The sequence below is a fragment of the Antechinus flavipes genome, chromosome 2 (genome assembly GCF_016432865.1).
Source record: "Antechinus flavipes isolate AdamAnt ecotype Samford, QLD, Australia chromosome 2, AdamAnt_v2, whole genome shotgun sequence".
NCBI classification, from domain to species: Eukaryota; Metazoa; Chordata; class Mammalia; order Dasyuromorphia; family Dasyuridae; genus Antechinus; species Antechinus flavipes.
In genome coordinates, this window is record NC_067399.1 from 476509 (window position 1) to 494419 (window position 17911).

A 17911-nucleotide genomic window follows, 5' to 3' on the forward strand; every position below is an offset into this window, starting at 1 on the left:
ACTGATATCCTGCTGTTTATCACATTCATCACCTGTTGTCCCACTAATTGAGGATCCTTTGGGCACTTAGAATGGAGCCTTGTAAAGTGGGAAGCAAGCCATCCTTTCATTCCTTGGCATGGTTTAGGGGAACCAGCTTTCTATTCTTCCTCCACTCCCCTGAAGAGATCGATAGAATGATATGTTATCATTTTAAAATTTTTTCTTCATAATTTTTTGTACTTTTTATTTATTTTAAAGTTGAAAAACAATCCTTTATAATAAATCCTATACATTGTGTTGAGAGCTGCCCAACTTTGCTTTGCTTCCTTGTAGGTTTCTTTTGTTCTCTGCTTGCCCCTTTTACTTTATTTCTCCCCATTCCTCCCCAAGGACTCCATCCTTCTGTAAGTGCCCACAGACAGCAGTATCCCTGTCCCACTGCTTCTGCACTCACCAGGCATGTCCTGCTTTCTACTTGGGCAGGACTGCTTCTCAGCAGCACAGCTGGCCCCAGCTCCCCTCATAAACAGAGGTTCCTTCAGTCTTCTCAGACCGCAGACTCCCCACACTGTCTGGGAGATGAAGCTTCCTGGGGTTCAGCCAAGGCTACCTCCTAGCCCAGCTACCACAGGGCTCACTGCTTGCTGTTTCAGGAGAGTTTGCCTGGAGATGTTTATCTTTCACCCTGAAAAAACATCTGTATGAGGAACATTTTTCACATGTTCTCTGGTCATTCTAGGTGGACCATTTCTCTGCCCGCACTTGTGTTCATTTTTTTTTCCACTCTACATTTGTCCAGAGGTGCCATTTTATCTTGTTTGTAGGGGAAACCTGAAGAGCTTGGAATTTTCTGAACTGCTCTGCCATATTCCCAGAATCCTCCTTGTCTTTTTTTTTCGAATGCTTCTATGAAATGGTGACAAATTCTATCCCAAGCTTTGACTTCAGTCAGAAATCTAGAACCTCTATCAAAGAAGAATTTGAATTACTCTGACAGAAACCTTCTCCTTATGTGATAAAGAGGGAGAGATCAACTTTGACTTCTGTCAAGACTTTTATTCCATCCTCTGGAAGAGCTCTCTCCATGACTGTATTTGATTTTCTATACAACTGTCCTGAGCAGGAGAAGACAAGGTGAGGAAAAGAAAAGAGTAGACAATTCATGGGTAAAGAAAAAGCTGGGGAGAAGTGAAAATATACAAGGGCGTCAACATTAAAGGGAGAGGGACCAGAAAAGCCCTCCTATTGGAGCTGTGGCACATAGCTAGGTGTTGAGAGAAGATTTCAGATGAGGGATTCTGGACTAGATTTTTGTTTTGGGTTTTGATCATGAATATTCAGTCAGAATCTTCATGACCCAATTTGTAATTTTTAGGAAAAATGCCAGACAAGTTACCATCTGCTTCTCCTGCTTCTTTTACTGATGAAGAACTGAAGCAAATAGAATTATGTGCTTTGCTGTGGGTCATGTAGCTAGTAAGTGTCTGAGGCCAGATCTGAACTCTGGAACATGAATGTTCCTGACCCTAAGCCTGGAATTTGAACTCAGGAAGAAGCATCCTCTGGACTCCAAGCCTGGCACTCTATCACATCATAGAAGTCCGTGAAATGACAGGAAAGAAGATATTTCACTTGCCCAGAATCCTTTGTCACCTATTATTTTTAAGAAGCATTTAGAGCAGGAGAAAGTTGAAGATCTTTACATGGGCCCTATGCTTTCTTCTATCACCTCTACACTGAGAAGAAAAAGCAGGGACATTTACTGTCTAACTGGACAAAAGAGTGAATCTTAAGTAAGGTGTTGTCAATTCTATAAAACTGAAACATCCAAAGCACTGGATAATTGTCTGGACTAATCTTTATAATCCAGTTTGAGGAGCTCAGGATTCCTCTGGTTTAAAGAATACAGCCATTGACAAGAAGAGTAAGATCTAGAAGTGACACCCTGAGTGCCTGGTTATGTAGAAGAAGAATAAGATGGATGGGGCTTAAGAGCAAGGACAAGTAGAATTTCTCCACAGCAAACCTTTGGTTGTCTTTATCAGGATCCCCAGGCCATAACCAACTTTTTATTTTCATTCCTTTCTTTCTCTTTTTCCTTTCAGGAGACACCTTGTTTTCCAGAGCTAAGGCCCAGCAATCAAACTTTGTCCCGACCTTGGGACAAAAACAATCCTTTCCCCTCACCCTCTGGATGAATTCTGTTGGAGCTAAATCACAGAACTGATGCTTTCTGAGCTTGGGCTAACACCACCAGGCCTGGTCATAAAGTCCTGTTATGAATGAACCTTTTTTTACCTAGGCAACCTTGCCTTACGTTGCTGGTATGTCTCACTTCTGTATGTTTCTTTTATGTCCCTGTACTCCATTTGCTCCTCTGTTCTGTAGGTAGAAACCAGCTGTGCCATTGGCCCTCACTTAGGATCATGGTTTCCAGTCCCAAACCTCTTAGTTCTTTATACCTATAATTATGGCTCCTGGCGACCTGTGTGACAGTTGGTGTGAGTGGAGCCAGCTGGGCACGTGGCAGTGATGGCAGAGTTATATCCTCTCTGGGATGTTCCATATTTATCATGATCTACAGAGACCAGCTGATTGTCACATAATTAATCAATTGGCCAACTATGGGTATGATGTAGATTTTGGCCTTCCATGGAACTACCCTCAAGCTACTAAACAGTTGGATAGTCAGAATCCATATGTAGAAGTTCCTACTAGCTCCAGTGACCATCCCTCCCCACTAGAAGGTGCTCTACCTACAAATGTGTAATCTACACTTTTTTTGATCCTTAGCTTTCCAAGTTGAGGATTAAAGCTGTGGCTTGAGTCTCATTCAAAATTATCCAAAAATGCAAATCTTATTTGTCGTTTTTTAATTCACTCCCTGTGAATTGCACATTTTCTTTTGTAATGTGCATGTGACTTAAGTACAGAAAGATGACTGCAAGTTTTAAAAATGAAGTTGTAAAGACTCTTCCAATGAGCAAGCTTTAGAGAAAGTGCTGTATATGAGCAATCTCTTTTCCCATTCTTTCTTCCATCTCTCTGCTCCCAATTTTTACTGAAAGATGAGGGGAAGAAAAAACTTGAAAAAAGAGGAGGAAAATGGCAAGAAGGTACCATAACTTATGACTGAGTCTCATTGCTGCTGAGGTGATCATACCTTGCCCAGTTTGGTCTATTCTTATCTGAGTCTGGTCCCAGCTTTGCTCCCTCTGAACTTGACTCATCTTGTTTTGATGTGCTCTGAGCTCAGAGCTCCAAGCCACCTAAGCCCACCCTCAACCGTTCTTCATGAATGGTACCAAGCCTGTTGCTCTCCTGATTACAGGGAGAATCTCAGATCATGGCTAAATTGAGGGCTACATCTCACACAGGACAAGTCTCTCTTCTCTGGAAGACTAGATCACTTTTGTTTCCAAAGAAAAAATTAGCTACATGCAGAGAAGATGCCTCTCTGAGGGAGCCATTAGAAAAGAGAAAGGAGCTTAACTCGAATTTTATTTCAGAAGGGAGAAAAGGTAGACTGAAGGCAGCTGGAGGTACAGATGCAGAGCAGGAAAGGGAAGATACAGTCACCTTGAGAAAGCAGGAAAAAAAAATCCTAGAGTAACTGAAAATAGGCTGGGGGAGCTGAACCCACACTATGGGGGCAGTGTGCAAACCCATCTCAAGCCTCCCCTCTTCCTGGCCAAGCACATCTTTGTCTGCTTCCTATGAGTATCTGATTTCCACACATGCCTACAGGCTGTACCTTAACTACATCACTCCTGCATTTCATTTATCTCAGCTGAGGGTGATCCAAAGGTAGAAGAGCCTGCTGCACACTTCCTGAAATGACTTGCAGATAGAAAGAGTGTCAGATGCCAGGTGAAAGACATTTAGGATCAGAAACAGAGCTAGACAGGATGGGAGGCCCTAAGGGTATGGTCTACTTCACTTAGATTTCATCTTCAGAAGTTTAAAGAATCAGACAAAAAATCTCAGTGTTTTGGGCTGAAGCTTCATGTGGGTTTTCTGGAATGTAATAGATGTGAATGGCCCAGGTAGAAAAAGCTTGGAGGGATTTTATTCTCTATTGGGACTGATGAGACTAATATTTTCTTTAAGTGTATAAGTTTGTTCCAGCTGCTCCTCTTCATAATCAGCTAGTTACTGTAGTGGATAAATTGCTGAATGAAGGAATGAAGTCCCCAATTTAAATATCACTTCTCATATTCACTAGATACAAAGTTGCTTAGCCTCGGTTTCTTTAACTGTAATGTGGGGATAACAGTAACATGTTCCTCTCAGGGTTATTGTAAGAATCAACATGATGTAATTTGTTAAGTAAAATATTAGTGTTTGCTACATAATAGCCACCACATAAACCACTTGGCTCCTCCTGCCATCTACCTGTCCATCCTGCCAAAGCTAAGCTGATCAGCTTCATTCCCATGAATTTTCTGGGCTCCTGCACATCTCCATGCCCTTACTCCAATAATTTCCTTCATGTCTCATCCATGCATCCCTTTCCCATGGTTCCTTCCACACTAAAGAAATAGGTATCTCCAGAGTCACCAATGACCACGGCTTTTTCTATTCATGTACTTCACGACCGTGGGCTCTCTGAGGTACATTATACTGTGAATTCTATGGCTACAGAGCTTCTGCAACAAGAGTAGAGACTGAGAAATTCTATAACACTAAATCCAAGAAGGGAGTCAGCATTTAAACTATTGGCCTATATGAGAAGGCATAAAACGCATAAGCTTGCACCAATAAAGAAGTGAACTTGACATCCTAGAATAGGCTGCTAATTTGCCCTGAAATGTATCACTTCCCCTTAAACGGGTAACTCACCCTCTAGAGTTGAGAATAATCCTCATATAATTTATTCAAAATAAACTTTAGAGGTCAGTGTGTGTGTGTGTAATAGTAAAGTATAATAAGAAGACATAGGTCCAGGTAGGTGGCACAATGGATAGAGCACCAGTCCTAAAGTTGGGAGCATCTGAGTGCAAATCTGGCCTCAAGACACTTAAGACTTTCTAGCTATGTGACCTTGGGCTAGTCACTAAACTCCAATTGCTTCAACAACAACAACAAAAAAAACAAAATGGCATAAGCACTAGAGGAAAATCATGAATTAGAGGGAGAATTAGATGGTAGAGAGCATTTGGCAAATATCCATGAAGGGTGAATTACTGTTATTATGGGACGGCAGTTCATCCACAATAGGAAAAAATAGATGAGTTTTTTTTTAATTCTTAGGTTGGCATGGAAACTCAACCTTAGGATGAAGGGGATACTCTTTTATTCAAATACATCACACTTACCCTTTGAAAAGTAGAGAAAGGAATCATTTTTAAGGATTTCCATCATCAATTTTACTTTCACTTGGGGAGGACTCACCTAGGACAACTACTAATCTATACCTGATTCTTCCCAATGATCAGGCAGTTTGGTGAGAAGTGATCAAGCCCTTTTCAAACTTGTAAAAGGAAAGGGTGGGAAATCCAGCTGTCATCTGGCCTGATGTCTAAATTGGGGAAGAGCAGATTTCAGAGAACTCAGATAATGAATAGACAATTCCTTAGGGGAGTGTTGTTGCCATCCAAACTCCTATCAGAGAAGCCCAACGAGTCCCCCAAAAATCTTCTTGTGTGAAGAATTGTGTGAATCAGCACCAGTGTTGAACCTAGTTCTGGATCTCAGCTCCATGCTCAGGATGACTTGGCTCTGTTTGACATGTATTAGAAAGGTCTCAAAATCAATTCCCTTTCCCTTGTGTTAGGGTCCTAGTGGATTTTCCCTGTCCAGAGTCACTAAACTTCCTTGTGTGAAAAGATCTCTTTAAAGTTTACATATTCTTCTGTCAGACAGAAAATGCTGGGAGAAAAGATTTCACCCTTGGGGTGGAAAATGGCCAAAAAAAAAAGACTAGAGTGAGAGAAAGGAAGGAAGGAGACCACGATGAGAGAAAGAAGGACACAGAGAGTTTCCCCTTCTCTCTCCAGAGGGGGTTCAGGGGCCTGTGGAAGAGCAGCTTCAGGTCCTTTGTGGGTTCTCAGGAATTGTCTAAATTATCAGAAAAGGAAAAGCTGCTCTATGGCGGCTCTGCCAGGAGCTGGGCAGGGGAAGAGAGCCGGGATCTCTCAGCAAGCACCTTGGGACCTCCTGGGTCTTCTGAGTCCTGCAGGGAAAAGCTTCCACCAGTTAGTGAGGGGGTCAGTGAAGACCAGGAGCAGCCTGAAACCTCCACAAGGGGGCGTATGTGTCCAGTCTCTTTGCCAACCTCCCCCGGGCATGTGCCCCTTGTCTGTGGGAGCTTCAGGAGAGGGGGAGGGTCAGCAGCTCCCTCAGGAGTCCCTCGGGCACAGACTGGGCGGGCCTGGCAGACCTTCCAGATCGTTCCCCCCAGCCTGTGACCAGTGAGAACGTGTTTCACAGGGGACTGAGAGCGTTTCTCCCCAGGTGTGCAGCCTGATGGAGACCAAAGATCCGTTTACAGGACTTGCCTCTGGGATTAAGAGTTGGTTCGAGGCGGGTCTGAAACCAGCCACAAGGAGAAAGGAGGCTCCCGGTTCCTCTGCGGGGCTTGTCCCTATGAGCTCCATGAAGAGATATAAGAATCAGGGAGCTGGGGGATTAAAGAAGCCACAGTCACGGGGGGAGGGGGCAGGAGCTTCAGCAGCTGAACCTGCAAACCTGTTCCCCTTGGCCTGGGGCAAATTTCCCTTCCTGTGTCCTTCACAAATATGGTGGAAACCTCTGGGCTCGTTGGCAGTTGTAGTAGCTGTAGAATTTCTCCTGCAGATTTAATGGGAGAGCTCTTTGCTGTCCAAAGTCCCCAAATTCCACCCATTTGGGGCCCAGAACTGGCTTCTGCTGCTTCCTCCTTGTCTCTGGAACAGATTGTTTAATAGTAACATCTCCCTAGGACAGATCAAGGAGGGCCTTGGCCTTGGAGCCCTCACAAAGCTGGTCAGGGACCTCAGAGCAATGGCCAAGTTTCTCCTCAGTCTGGGAGAGATTTTCATTGGCGGCTCTGCTCTGAGTGTCTCTCCCTGAGAGTCTGCAGCTTCTCCCAGGGGGCAGAGATTAGAATCAGGATCCTGAGGAGGAGAAAAAGGCCTGGGAGTCTCAGGATCTGGTCCAGGTGAGGGGGACAGAGTTAAGGAGACATTGCCAGAGACAAGGTCCTGTCTTTGGGAAGGAGGTGGTTCTGAAGGGATTCACAGGGATTTTTTTGTCCTTAGAGGAGTAGGAAGAAGGGAGTTATTTAAAAGGTTAGTATCTAATTTTGATTTCTCTCCAGCAAACTGAAGCAGCTTCCTGCAGCGCTGTTAGATTTAAGGATTTTTTTTAGTTTTGAGATCTTTTAGGCTGAATTTGTTTCTGTTTAAGAACCAGCCAGAGGGAGAATCCTTAGGAATAGAGACAGAGGTAGATTGTCTCATTTTTGCCTCAGGTCTCAGGTTGTCTGGATTCTATAGCACTTAGTCCTCCTATACATCCCTGGGGAGGAAGGGAGGTGACAGAAGTTCCTGATTAAGGGTACTTCTGTTAAAAAAAAAAATTAAAAAAAAAAAACTCACAGGGATCCTAAGTCCAATTTTCCTTAGTCAAGGAAGTCTTATTGAACATAGAGCTCCCTAAACCCCAAATCTTCCCAGGTATTCGGGTCTCTCAGCTATACAATAAACAACAGAAAGAGAAGACTTTTCTGGGCCAAAAATTTCAGCGATCCCTGTACGGGCCACCAAATGTGGAGGGGTGAGAAATGAGTGTTGAGAGATGCCCTGGCCAGGTGGCATTTTTGCAAAAGCATTCACAGAATTTGCAAAAGAATGAATATAAGCAGGAGTTGTGGTGGGAAAAAATGGGTTTATTACACTGAGAAAACAACTTTGTCAGCAGGCTAAATCCTGTTAGGACTTTTTGCAGAGGGTTGGGCACACGGCCTTTGATTACATTGGGATTTGGGGCCCAAATCCAGGGGGGCTAAACTCTAGATGAATTTGAGGGACTAATTTTCAACTCAATAAAGGGTGTTGATTATACACCAGGCCAAGATCTCCAATTGATTTGTGGGTGAAGATGGTATGGGAGTTTTTCTTATACACCGAAAGGTGAGGCCCCTCCCAATAGGCAGGAGGAGGTCGGATTCTAACCCAGGTTCACCTTTCCCCCAAAGATCACAGTTTCCGTCAATTGAATCATAAAAAATTAGTTTTATTAGGTTAATATTATTAAGATGGGGGAGGTCATTCTGATTCTGAGCAGACTTCAAAACTATGAGGAGGGCAGAATGTTCAGCTTCTTGCTGCCCATCTCTTATTCCCCTTCTTAGTAGAAATTGATATCTTTCTTTGAAAAGAGAGGGCAGAGGAGACTCCAGAGAGATTTTTATAGCCCCCAGCATGAATGGATAAAATAAAAGTAGATAAAAATCTGATTTAAATGCAGGGTCAGAGAAAATGGATCCAGAGTATGAAATTTTTTCCTGAGGCAATTAGGATTAAGTAACTTGCCCAGGGTCACACAACTAGAAAATATTAAGTGTTTGAGTCTGGATTTGCACTCAGTTTCTCCTGGCTCCAGGAAACTGCACCCGTGCTATCTGGCTGCTGGGAGAATGTGAATTTTAAGCTGGGTCCATTAGCCTGTTACCTGATCTTCTTGTGCTCTTGGTCCCAAGAGTCATTGACTGCTGTGGAATATTGAGCCAGGGAGAAAGGACAGAAAGAATCTCTGCCAGAAGTTTCTACTTTCTCTTTGTTTCTTGCTCAGTTGGGAGTCAGATGGAATAGGAATGGGAGAGTGCCTCAGGCCCAGGGCATTGTGGGGTGACGCAGTCTGAGCCAGTGGTTCTTCCTTTGATGATTCTGCTCATGGCTGAAGAGGAACAAGAGTCCCCAGAGCACCGAACTCTCAGACCTGGGCCTTTCCCCTGAGCCCGAATCCCTTTTATCTCGTCAACCCCAGAGACCCTGCCCCTGAGCAGGCCCCAAGCAGCTGTGGCAGCAGAGGAAGGAGGGGAGGCAGCTGGGCCTCCCTGAGCAGCCAGCCCAGGCCTGGGGAGGTTTTTGTTCAGGGCTGTAACACTGTGGGAGGATCATAAGCTCCTTGAGTACAGTAATAGGCTGCCCCATCTTCAGCCTCCACACTGCTAATCGTGAGGGTGAAATCCTTCTCAGCACCACTGCCACTGAAGCGGGCGGGGACTCCTGAGACCAGGTTGGAAACCCTGTAAATAAGTTGCCGAGGAGACTGTCCAGGTCTATGTTGGAACCAGCTTAGGTAAGTGTTTCCATTCCCATGTACGACACTCTGACTGGCCTTGCAGCTGATGGTGACTCTCTCTCCTGGGCTCACAGACACTGAGGCTGGAGACTGGGTCAGCACAATTGCTCCCCTGGAAACTAAGAGCAGAAATTAATGAACAACCAACAAGAAATAAACAGAGCCGAGTTTCCTTTCATTCTGATTCTTGGCCCAAAGACTCCCTGGCTCTGAAAATCCCCCTGACCTCACAGAAATCCTCATTCCCCCTTGGACTGTACTGGCTCCTGTCCCCAGAGATTCTGAGCTTCCTGGAATTCTCTCATCTCATGTCACGTTGCCCGTCTGCGTGTTTTGTTGTCTCAAGTTCTCACCTGGGACCCAAAGCATCAGGAGCCCACAGAGAAGCTGGGACAGAGACTCCATTTTGCAGTGACTTCTCCTCTGTGGCTGCTCTGCCCCCAGGCCCAGTTTATCCCCCTGTGTCTGCAGGCCCTCCCCTTGGGGATCTCTTTATGCAAAACAGCTGGGAGGTGTGGAGGTTCTGGGAGCAGAAGTGGCTGACTCCAGCTCAGGGAAGAACCTGAGGCCTTAACACCTTCAATATGTCCCTGATTCATGGACCTTGTGTGATAAGTGCTCCCACAGATCCTACTTATCCTTTTTGGTTTGTTTTGTTTTGTTTTAATCTGTTTTATTAATTCATGTGTTTGCTAGCAGTAAGTAAAGAGTTCAGTTTGTGGCTAGGAACATTCACCTTCCTGAGATCAAGAGAGATCAGAGTGCCAGAGAGAGAAGGAAGAAGATCCCTCAGCAAAAAGACATTCAGAGGCCTTACAGGCCACATCGGGGGATAGCCAGGGTTCTGCTGTCGTGGTGGAGTGTGGGGGAGCAAGCCCCAATCTCCTGTTGGAGGGCGGGGCACTGGGGGCAGCTCATCCCCTGCAGGCAGTCCCTCCTCCAGTGCCCCTCCTGGTTACACTCAGGGCAAGGGCAGGGACAGGGAGTTTCCTTGGCCTTCTGGCCCTGTCCATGAGACCTGAAGCAGGAACCCCTGGATTTCCCAGAAATGTCAGCAGCCACGAGCAGGCACTGTTCCCCATGTCTCCCTGTAAGGAGGCTGTCCCACGCTGCAGTTTGATCCCTCTCATTAAAAACTCCCACAGCTGTTTCCAGCAGAGAGGTGGGAGTTTGGGGGCCCAGAACTGTCTTCTGCAGCTTCCTCCTTGTCTCTGGGGCAGATTGTTTAATAGTAACATCTTCCCAGGACAGATCAAGGAGGGCCTTTGCCTTGGAGTCCTCACAAAGCTGGGCAGGGACCTCGGAGCAATGGCCAAGTTCCTCCTTAGTCTGGGAGAGATTTTCATTGAAGAGGCGGCTCTGCTCTGAGTGTCTCTCCCTGCGAGATAAATAACTCTCAGGGGGCAGAGGTTAGAATCAGGATCCTGAGGAGGAGAAAAAGCCCTGGGAGTCTCAGGATCTGGTCCAGGGGAGGGGGACAGAGTTAAGGAGACATTGCCAGACACAAGGACCTGTCTTGGCAAGGAGGTGGTTCTGAAGGGATTCACAGGGATTTTGTGTCCTAGAGGAGTAGGAAGGAGGGAGTTATTTAAAAGGGCAGTATCTAATTTCGATTTCACTCCAGCAAATCGAAGTAATATCCTGTAGCGTTGTTTTGATTTAAGGATTTTTTTTTAAGTTTTGAGATCTTTTAGGCTGAATTTATTGTCTCTCTTAAAGAAACAGCTTAAGGGAGAATCCTTAGGAATAGACACAGTTTACTTCATTCCCCCTTCAATGTGTCCCATTTTTTGCCAGGAGCCTCAGCTTTTCGGGATTCTATAGAGCCCCATCCCCTTATCCTGGGGAGGGAAAGAGGTGACAGAAGTTTCCTGATTAAGATTCCTTCTGCTAAAAATAAATAAATGAGTAAATAAATAAACCCAGGAATTCCAAGTCCAATCATCCCCAGTCAAGGAAGTCTGCCTGAGCATAGAGCTCCCTACAGCCCAAATCTTCCCGGGTGTTTGGGTCTCCCAGGTATAGGATAGACAATAGCAAGAGAAGGCTTTCTTGGGCCCAAAATTTCAGGGATCCCTGTATGGGCCACCAAATGTGTAGAAGTGGGCAATGAGGGTTGAGAGATTCCCTGGCCAGGTGCCAGCTTTACTAAAGAATGAATACAGCGAGGTTTGTGGCAAAAAAAAAAAAAAAAAATTAAAATGGGTTTATTACACTGAGAAAACAGCTTTCTCTGCAAGCAAAATCCTGTTAGGACTTTTTGCAGAAGGTTGGGCAATGGCCTTTGATTATTTGGGATTTGGGGACCAAAGCCAGGAGATCAATCTCCACATGAATTTGAGGGACTAATTTTCAACTGAATAAAGGGTGGTGACTATGCCCCAGGCCAAGATCTCCAACTGAAATGTGGTTGGAGATGCTATGGGGTGGGGCCCCTCCCAAGGGGCTGTAGGAGTTGAGATTCTAACCCAGGTTGACCCTTTCCCCAAAGATAACAGTTTCTATGAATTGGACTATAAAAAAGTAGTTTTATTAGATTAAAATTAAGATGGGGGAGGTGGTTATAATTCTGAGCAGTTTCCAAAACTATGAAGAGAGCAGAATGTTTGGCTTCTTGGCGCCGTCTCTTATTCCCCTTCTTTGTAGGATTGAAGTCTTCCTTTGACAAGAGTGGACAGAGGAGAGTCCAGAGATATTTTTAGGGCCCCGGCATGAACGGATAAAAAAAAAAAAGAAAAGAAAACATAGAATTTCCAAGTCCAGTCTTCTCCAGTCAAGGAAGTCTGCTTGAGCCTAGAGCTCCTGACAGCCCAAATGTTCCTGGGTAGTTGGTCTCCCAGGTATAGAATAGACAACAGCAAGAGAAGGCTTACCTTGGCCAACAATTTCGGGGATCCCTGTACGGCCACCAAATGTCGAGGTGTCCGAAATGAGGGTTGAGAGATCTCCTGGTCAGGTGGCAGCTTTGCAAAAAATTTTACAGAATTTGCAAAAGAATGAATACAGGTGGGATTTGTGGCCAAAAAATGGGTTTATTACACTGAGAAAACAACTTTCTCTGCAAGCAAAATCCTGTTAGGACTTTTTTGCAGAGAGTTGGACACAGGGCCTTTGATGATATTGGGCTTTGGGGCCCAAAGCCAGGGGGCCAATCTCCAGATGAATTTTCAACTCAATAAAGGGTGGTGATTATGCCCCAGGCCGAGATCTCCCATTAATTCAATTTGGGGGAGATGCTATGGGAGTTTCCCCTATAAACAGGACAGTGGGGCCCCTCCCAAGAGGCAGGAAGGGTTGGGATTCTAAACAAGGTTCACCCTTCCCCCAAAGATCACAATTTCCATCAATTGGTTTATAAAAAATTAGTTTTATTAGATTAATATTATTAAGATGGGGGAGGTCTTTATGATTCTGAGCAGTCTCTAAAACTATGAGGAGAGCAGAATGTCTGGCTTCTTGGCGCCTATATCTTATTCCCCTTCTTTGTAGGAATTGAAGTCTTCCTTTGAAAAGAGTGGACAGAGGAAACTCCAGAGAGATCTTTGTAGCCCCTGGGCATGAATGGTAAAATAAAAGTAGATAAAAATCTGATTCAAATGCATGGTCAGAGAAAATGGATCCAGAGTGAATTTTTTTTTTTCTGAGGCAATTAGGGTTAAGTAACTTGCCCAGGATCACACAACTGGAAAATATGAAGTGTCTGAGTCTGGATTTGGTCCTCCTGACTCCAGGGCAGCTGCCCCGTGCCATCTGGCTGCTGGGAGAGTGTGAATTTTAAACTGCGTCCATGATGGATTTCATTACCTGTTGCCTGATCTTCTTGTGCTCTTGGTTCCAAGAGTCATTGATTGTTGTGGAATATTGAGCCAGGGAGAAAGGACAGAAAGAATCTCTGGCCAGAAGTTTCTACTTTCTCTTTGTTTCTTGTGCTGAGGGAAATCAGATGGAATAGGAATGGGAGAGTGCCTCAGGCCCAGGGCATTGTGGGGTGACCCCAGTCTGAGCCAGTGGTTCTCTCTTTGATGATTCTGCTCATGGCTGAAGAGGAACAAGAGTCCCCAGAGCCCCGAGCTCTCAGACCGTGGCCTTTCCCCTGAGCCCGAGTCCCTTTTGTCTCATCAGCCCCAGAGACCCTGCCCCTGAGCAGGCCCCCAGCAGCTGCTGCAGCAGAGGAAGGAGGGGAGGCAGCTGGGCCTCCCTGAGCAGCCAGCCCAGGCCTGGGGAGGTTTTTGTTCAGGGCTGTAACACTGGGGGAGGAAAATAAGTTCCTTGAGCACAATAATAGACTGCCCCATCTTCAGCCTCCACACTGCTGATTGTGAGGGTGAAATCCTTCTCAGCACCACTGCCACTGAAGCGGGCGGGGACTCCGGAGTGCAGGTTGGAAACCTCGTAAATGAGTCGCCAAGGAGACTGTCCCGGTTTCTGTTGGAGCCAGTGTAGGTAAGTCTTTCCATCACTGGCTATGACACTCTGACTGGCCTTGCAGCTGATGGTGACTCTCTCTCCTGGCTTCACAGACACCGAGGCTGGAGACTGGGTCAGCACAATTTCTCCCCTGGAAACTAAGAGCAGAAATTAGTGATAAACTGACAAGAAATAAACAGAGCAGAGTTTCCTTTCATTCTGATTCTTGCCCCACAGACTCCCTGGCTCTGAACATCCCCTGATCTCACAGAAATCCGCATTCCCCCTTGGACTGTACTGGCTCCTGTCCCCAGAGATTCTGAGCTTCCTTGATTTCTCTCATCTCATGTCACATTGCCCATCTGCATGTTTTATTGTCTCAAGTTCCCACCTGGGACCCAAAGCATCAGGAGCCCACAGAGAAGCTGAGACAGAGACTCCATTTTGCAGTGATTCCTCCCCTGTGGCTGCTCTGCCCCCAGGTCCAGTTTATCTTCCTGTGTCTGCAGGCCCTCCCCGTGGGGATCTCTTTATGCAAAGCATCTGGGAGGTGTGGGGGTTGTGGGAGCAGAAGTGACTGCCTCCAGCTCAGGGGAAAAATCTGAGACCTTCAGACCTTGAATATGTCCCTGACTTTTGGAGCCTTGTGTGATATGTGCTCCCACAAAGCCTACTTGCCCTTAGATTTAAAAAAAAAAAAATTTTGTTTTAATCAATTTTATTTTTTTATGAGACTGCTAGCACTATGTAATGTGTTCAGTCTTTGGCTAGGAACTTTCATCTTCTTGAGATCAAATTTTGTCTTGGTTACTGAATTGTGTGAGTTTAAGCAAGCACTTAACTTTGTTTGCCTCAGTTTCCTTATTTGTAAAATAAGCTGGAAGATGAAATAGCAAATCCCTCTAGTATCTTCTTAAAGAAACCCCAAATTGTGTTAAAAAGTGCCAAAAATAATTGAAATGAGAACAAAAATGGCTCCAAAAGCAAGAGGGCTTGCACAAGAGTCAATAATGTGTTGTTCAGAGGTCATAGCCTAAAGGCATAAAACATAGGGCAGATACAGATATCCTGCACTTTATCCCAATCCATGACCTGCTGTCCCACTAAGTAAGGATGTTTTGGGCACTTGGAATGGAGCCTCCTAAAATGGAAAGCAAGCCAGCCTTTTATTCCTTGGCATAGTTTAGGGGAACCAGCTTTCTATCCCTCCCCCACTTACCTGAAAAGATCGATGGAATAATATGTTATCATTAAAATTTTTTTTTCTTCTTAATTTTTTTATTTTTTATTTATTTTAAACCTAAATACTAATTCTTTATAATAAATCCTCCACATTGTGTTCAGAGCTGCCCATCTTTGCTTTGCTTCCTTGTGGGTTTCTCTTGTTCTCTGCATGAACTTTTTACATTATTTTCCCCTGATTCCTCCCCAGGGACTCTATCCTTCTGTAAGTGCCCACAGCCAGCAGTATCCCCATCCCACTGCCTCTGCCCTCACCAGGCATATGCTGGTTTCCCCTTGGGCGGGGCTCCCTTTCAGCAGCACAGCTGGCCCCAGCACCCTCATAAACAGGGGTTCCCTCAGTCTTCCCCAACCTCACTCTCCCCACACTGTCTGGGAAATGCAGCTTCCTGTGGCTCAGCCAAGGCTACCTCCTGGCCCAGCTACCACAGGGCTCACTGCTTGCTGTTTCAGCAGAGCTTCCCTGGAGCCGTTTCCCTTTCACACTGACCAACCCTTCATGTGAGGTCCGCCGTTGGTATCTTCTCTGGTCATTCCAGGAGGACCAGCTCTGCCCCCACTTGTGTTCATTTTTTGTCACTGGATATTTTTCCTGAGGTGCCATTTTATTTTTTTAATAGAGCTTGGAATTTTCTAAACTACTCTGTCATCTTCCCAGAATCCTCTTTGTCTTTTTTTTTTCAAATGCTTCTATGCAATGGTGGCAAATTCTATCTCAAGCATTGACTTCTGTCAGAAATCTAGAATCTACCAAAGAAGAACTTGAATTCGTCTGTCATTAAGAATCCTCCTTGTGTGATAAAGAGGGAGAGATCAACTGGCCTCCTATCACTTCCCTCAAGTCTCTTATTCCATCCTCTGAAAGAGCTCTCTCAGTGACTGTATTTGATCGCCTATACAACTGTGCTGGGCAGGAGAAAACAAGGTGGGAGGAGAAGAGAAAGAGAAGACAGAGGTCATGGGGGAAGGGGAAGCTGGGGAGAAGTGAAAATATAGGAGGGAGCAACATTAAAGGGAGAGGATCTGGAAAGTCCCCTCTTGGAGCTGTGGCAGATGGGCTGGGAACTGAGAGAAGACTTTGGGTGAAGGATTCTGGACTAGAGTTTTGTTGTGTGTTTTTTTTTTTTTTTTTTTTTTTTGATGATTAATACTCAGTAAGGCTCTTCATGACTCTATTTTGAATTTCTAGGAAAGTTCCTGGACTAGTTCGCCATTTACTTCTTCTGCTCTTTTACCAATGAAGAACTGGAGCAAATAGGGCTCTGGGCCTTGCTGTGGGTCATCCAGCTAGTAAGTGTCTGAGGCCAGATCTCAACTCTGGAAGAGGAAGGTTTCTGACTCCAAACCTGGAATGTGAACTCAGGAAGAAGCATCCTGTGGACTCCAGGCCTGGCACTCTATTACGTCATAGAAGTCCCTGAAAAGAGTGGAAAGAAAGTATTTTACTCGCCCAGAATCCTTTGCCACCTTTTGTTTTTAAGAAGCATTTAGAGCAGGAGAAAGGTGAAGATTTTTACACGGGCCCATTGTTTTCTTCTATTACCTCTACCCAGAGAAGGAAAAGCAGAGACATTTATTGTCTAACAAAAGAGTGAATCTTAAGTAAGTTGTTGTCAACTATATAAAATTGAAACATCCAAAGCAGTGGAACATTGGCTGGGCTAATCTTTATACTCCAGAGAGAGGCAGTTTGAAGAGCTCAAGATTTCTCTGGTTTAAGAGAACCTGCCATTGACAAAAAGAGAAAGATCTAGAAGTGACACTCTGAGTGGCGGGTTGTGAAGAAGAAAAACAAGTTGGATGAAGCTTTAGAGCAAGGACAAGTAGAATTTCTCCAAAACAAACCTTTGGTTTGTCTTTGTCAGGATCCCCAGGCCCCAACCACCTTCTTATTTTCATTCCTCTCTTTTTCTCTTTTTCCTTGTAGGAGACACCATGTTTTCTAGAGCGAAGGCCCAGCAAGCAAACTTTGTCCTGACCTTGGGAGAGCAACAATCCTTTGCCCTCATCCTCTGCATGAATTCTGAAGGAGCTAAATCATAGAACTGATCCTTTCTGAGCTTAAGCAAACACTAGCAGGCCAGGTCATAAAGCCCTGTTAAGAACGAACTTTTTTTTTTTTAAACTAGGCAACCCTGTCTCACATTTGCTGGTATGTCCCACCACTGTTTCTTTCATGTCCCGATACTCCACTTGCTCCTCTGTTCTGTGGGTAAAAATCAGCTGTTCATTGGCCCTCACTTAGGATCATGGTTCCAGTGAAGCCAGCTGTGCATGTGGCAGTGAGGGCAGAGTTATATTCTCCTTGGGATGTTCATATTTATCATCCTCTACAGAGACCAGCTGATTGTCATATAATAAATCAATTAGCCAATATTGGTATGGTGTAGAGTTTGTCCTTCCATGGAACTACCCTCAAGCCACTAAACAGGTGGATAGTCAGAATCCCTGTGCAGGATTCCTACTGGCTCCAGTGCACATCCCTCCCCGCTAGAAGGTGCTCTACCTATAAATGTATAATCTACACTTTTCTGATTTTTAAGTTTCCAAGTTGAGGTTTAAAACTGTGGCCTGAATCTCACTCAAAATTATCCAAAAAATGCAAATCTTATTTGTCTATTTTTATTCACCACCTCCCTATGAATATATATATTCATATAATTCAGAATATAAAAATCTGATTTAAATACATGGTTACAGAAAATGGATCCAGAGGGAATTTTTTTTTCTGAGGCAATTAGGGTTAAGTGACTTGCCCAGGGTTACACAACTAGAAAATATGAAGTGTCTAAGTCTGGATTTGCACTCAGGTCCTCCTGACTCCAGGGCAGCTGCCCCGTACATCTGCCTCCAGGGAAGAACCCTCGTGGTTTGAGACCCAATGAAATCTGGCAAATGGATGTGACCCATTATAAATCTTTCGATCGTCTGTCTTTTATCCATGTTGTGGTAGACACCTTTTCAGGATTCACTTTTGCCATACCAGCAGCAA

At 44.9% G+C, this 17911-nt stretch overlaps 1 long non-coding RNA gene and 3 gene segments (V, D, J or C); 1 reads left to right on the forward strand and 3 right to left on the reverse strand.

Moving 5' to 3' along the window:
• LOC127547237 (uncharacterized) overlaps nt 1-17911 on the forward strand; it is a 39736-nt gene that overhangs the window by 15693 nt on the left and 6132 nt on the right. The window contains exon 2 of the long non-coding RNA XR_007950100.1: nt 13651-13713. This is a non-coding gene — a long non-coding RNA (uncharacterized LOC127547237). The remainder of the gene's footprint in view (nt 1-13650; nt 13714-17911) is intronic.
• Nucleotides 1-17911, reverse strand: part of LOC127547231 (immunoglobulin kappa variable 3-11-like) — a 46109-nt gene that overhangs the window by 10928 nt on the left and 17270 nt on the right.
• On the reverse strand, nt 8179-9717 carry LOC127547228 (immunoglobulin kappa variable 2-30-like). The segment is given in 2 exon segments: nt 8179-9389; nt 9624-9717. Coding segments are annotated over 2 exon segments (384 nt in total).
• LOC127547236 (immunoglobulin kappa variable 2-29-like) lies at nt 12618-14132 on the reverse strand. The segment is given in 2 exon segments: nt 12618-13835; nt 14069-14132. Coding segments are annotated over 2 exon segments (384 nt in total).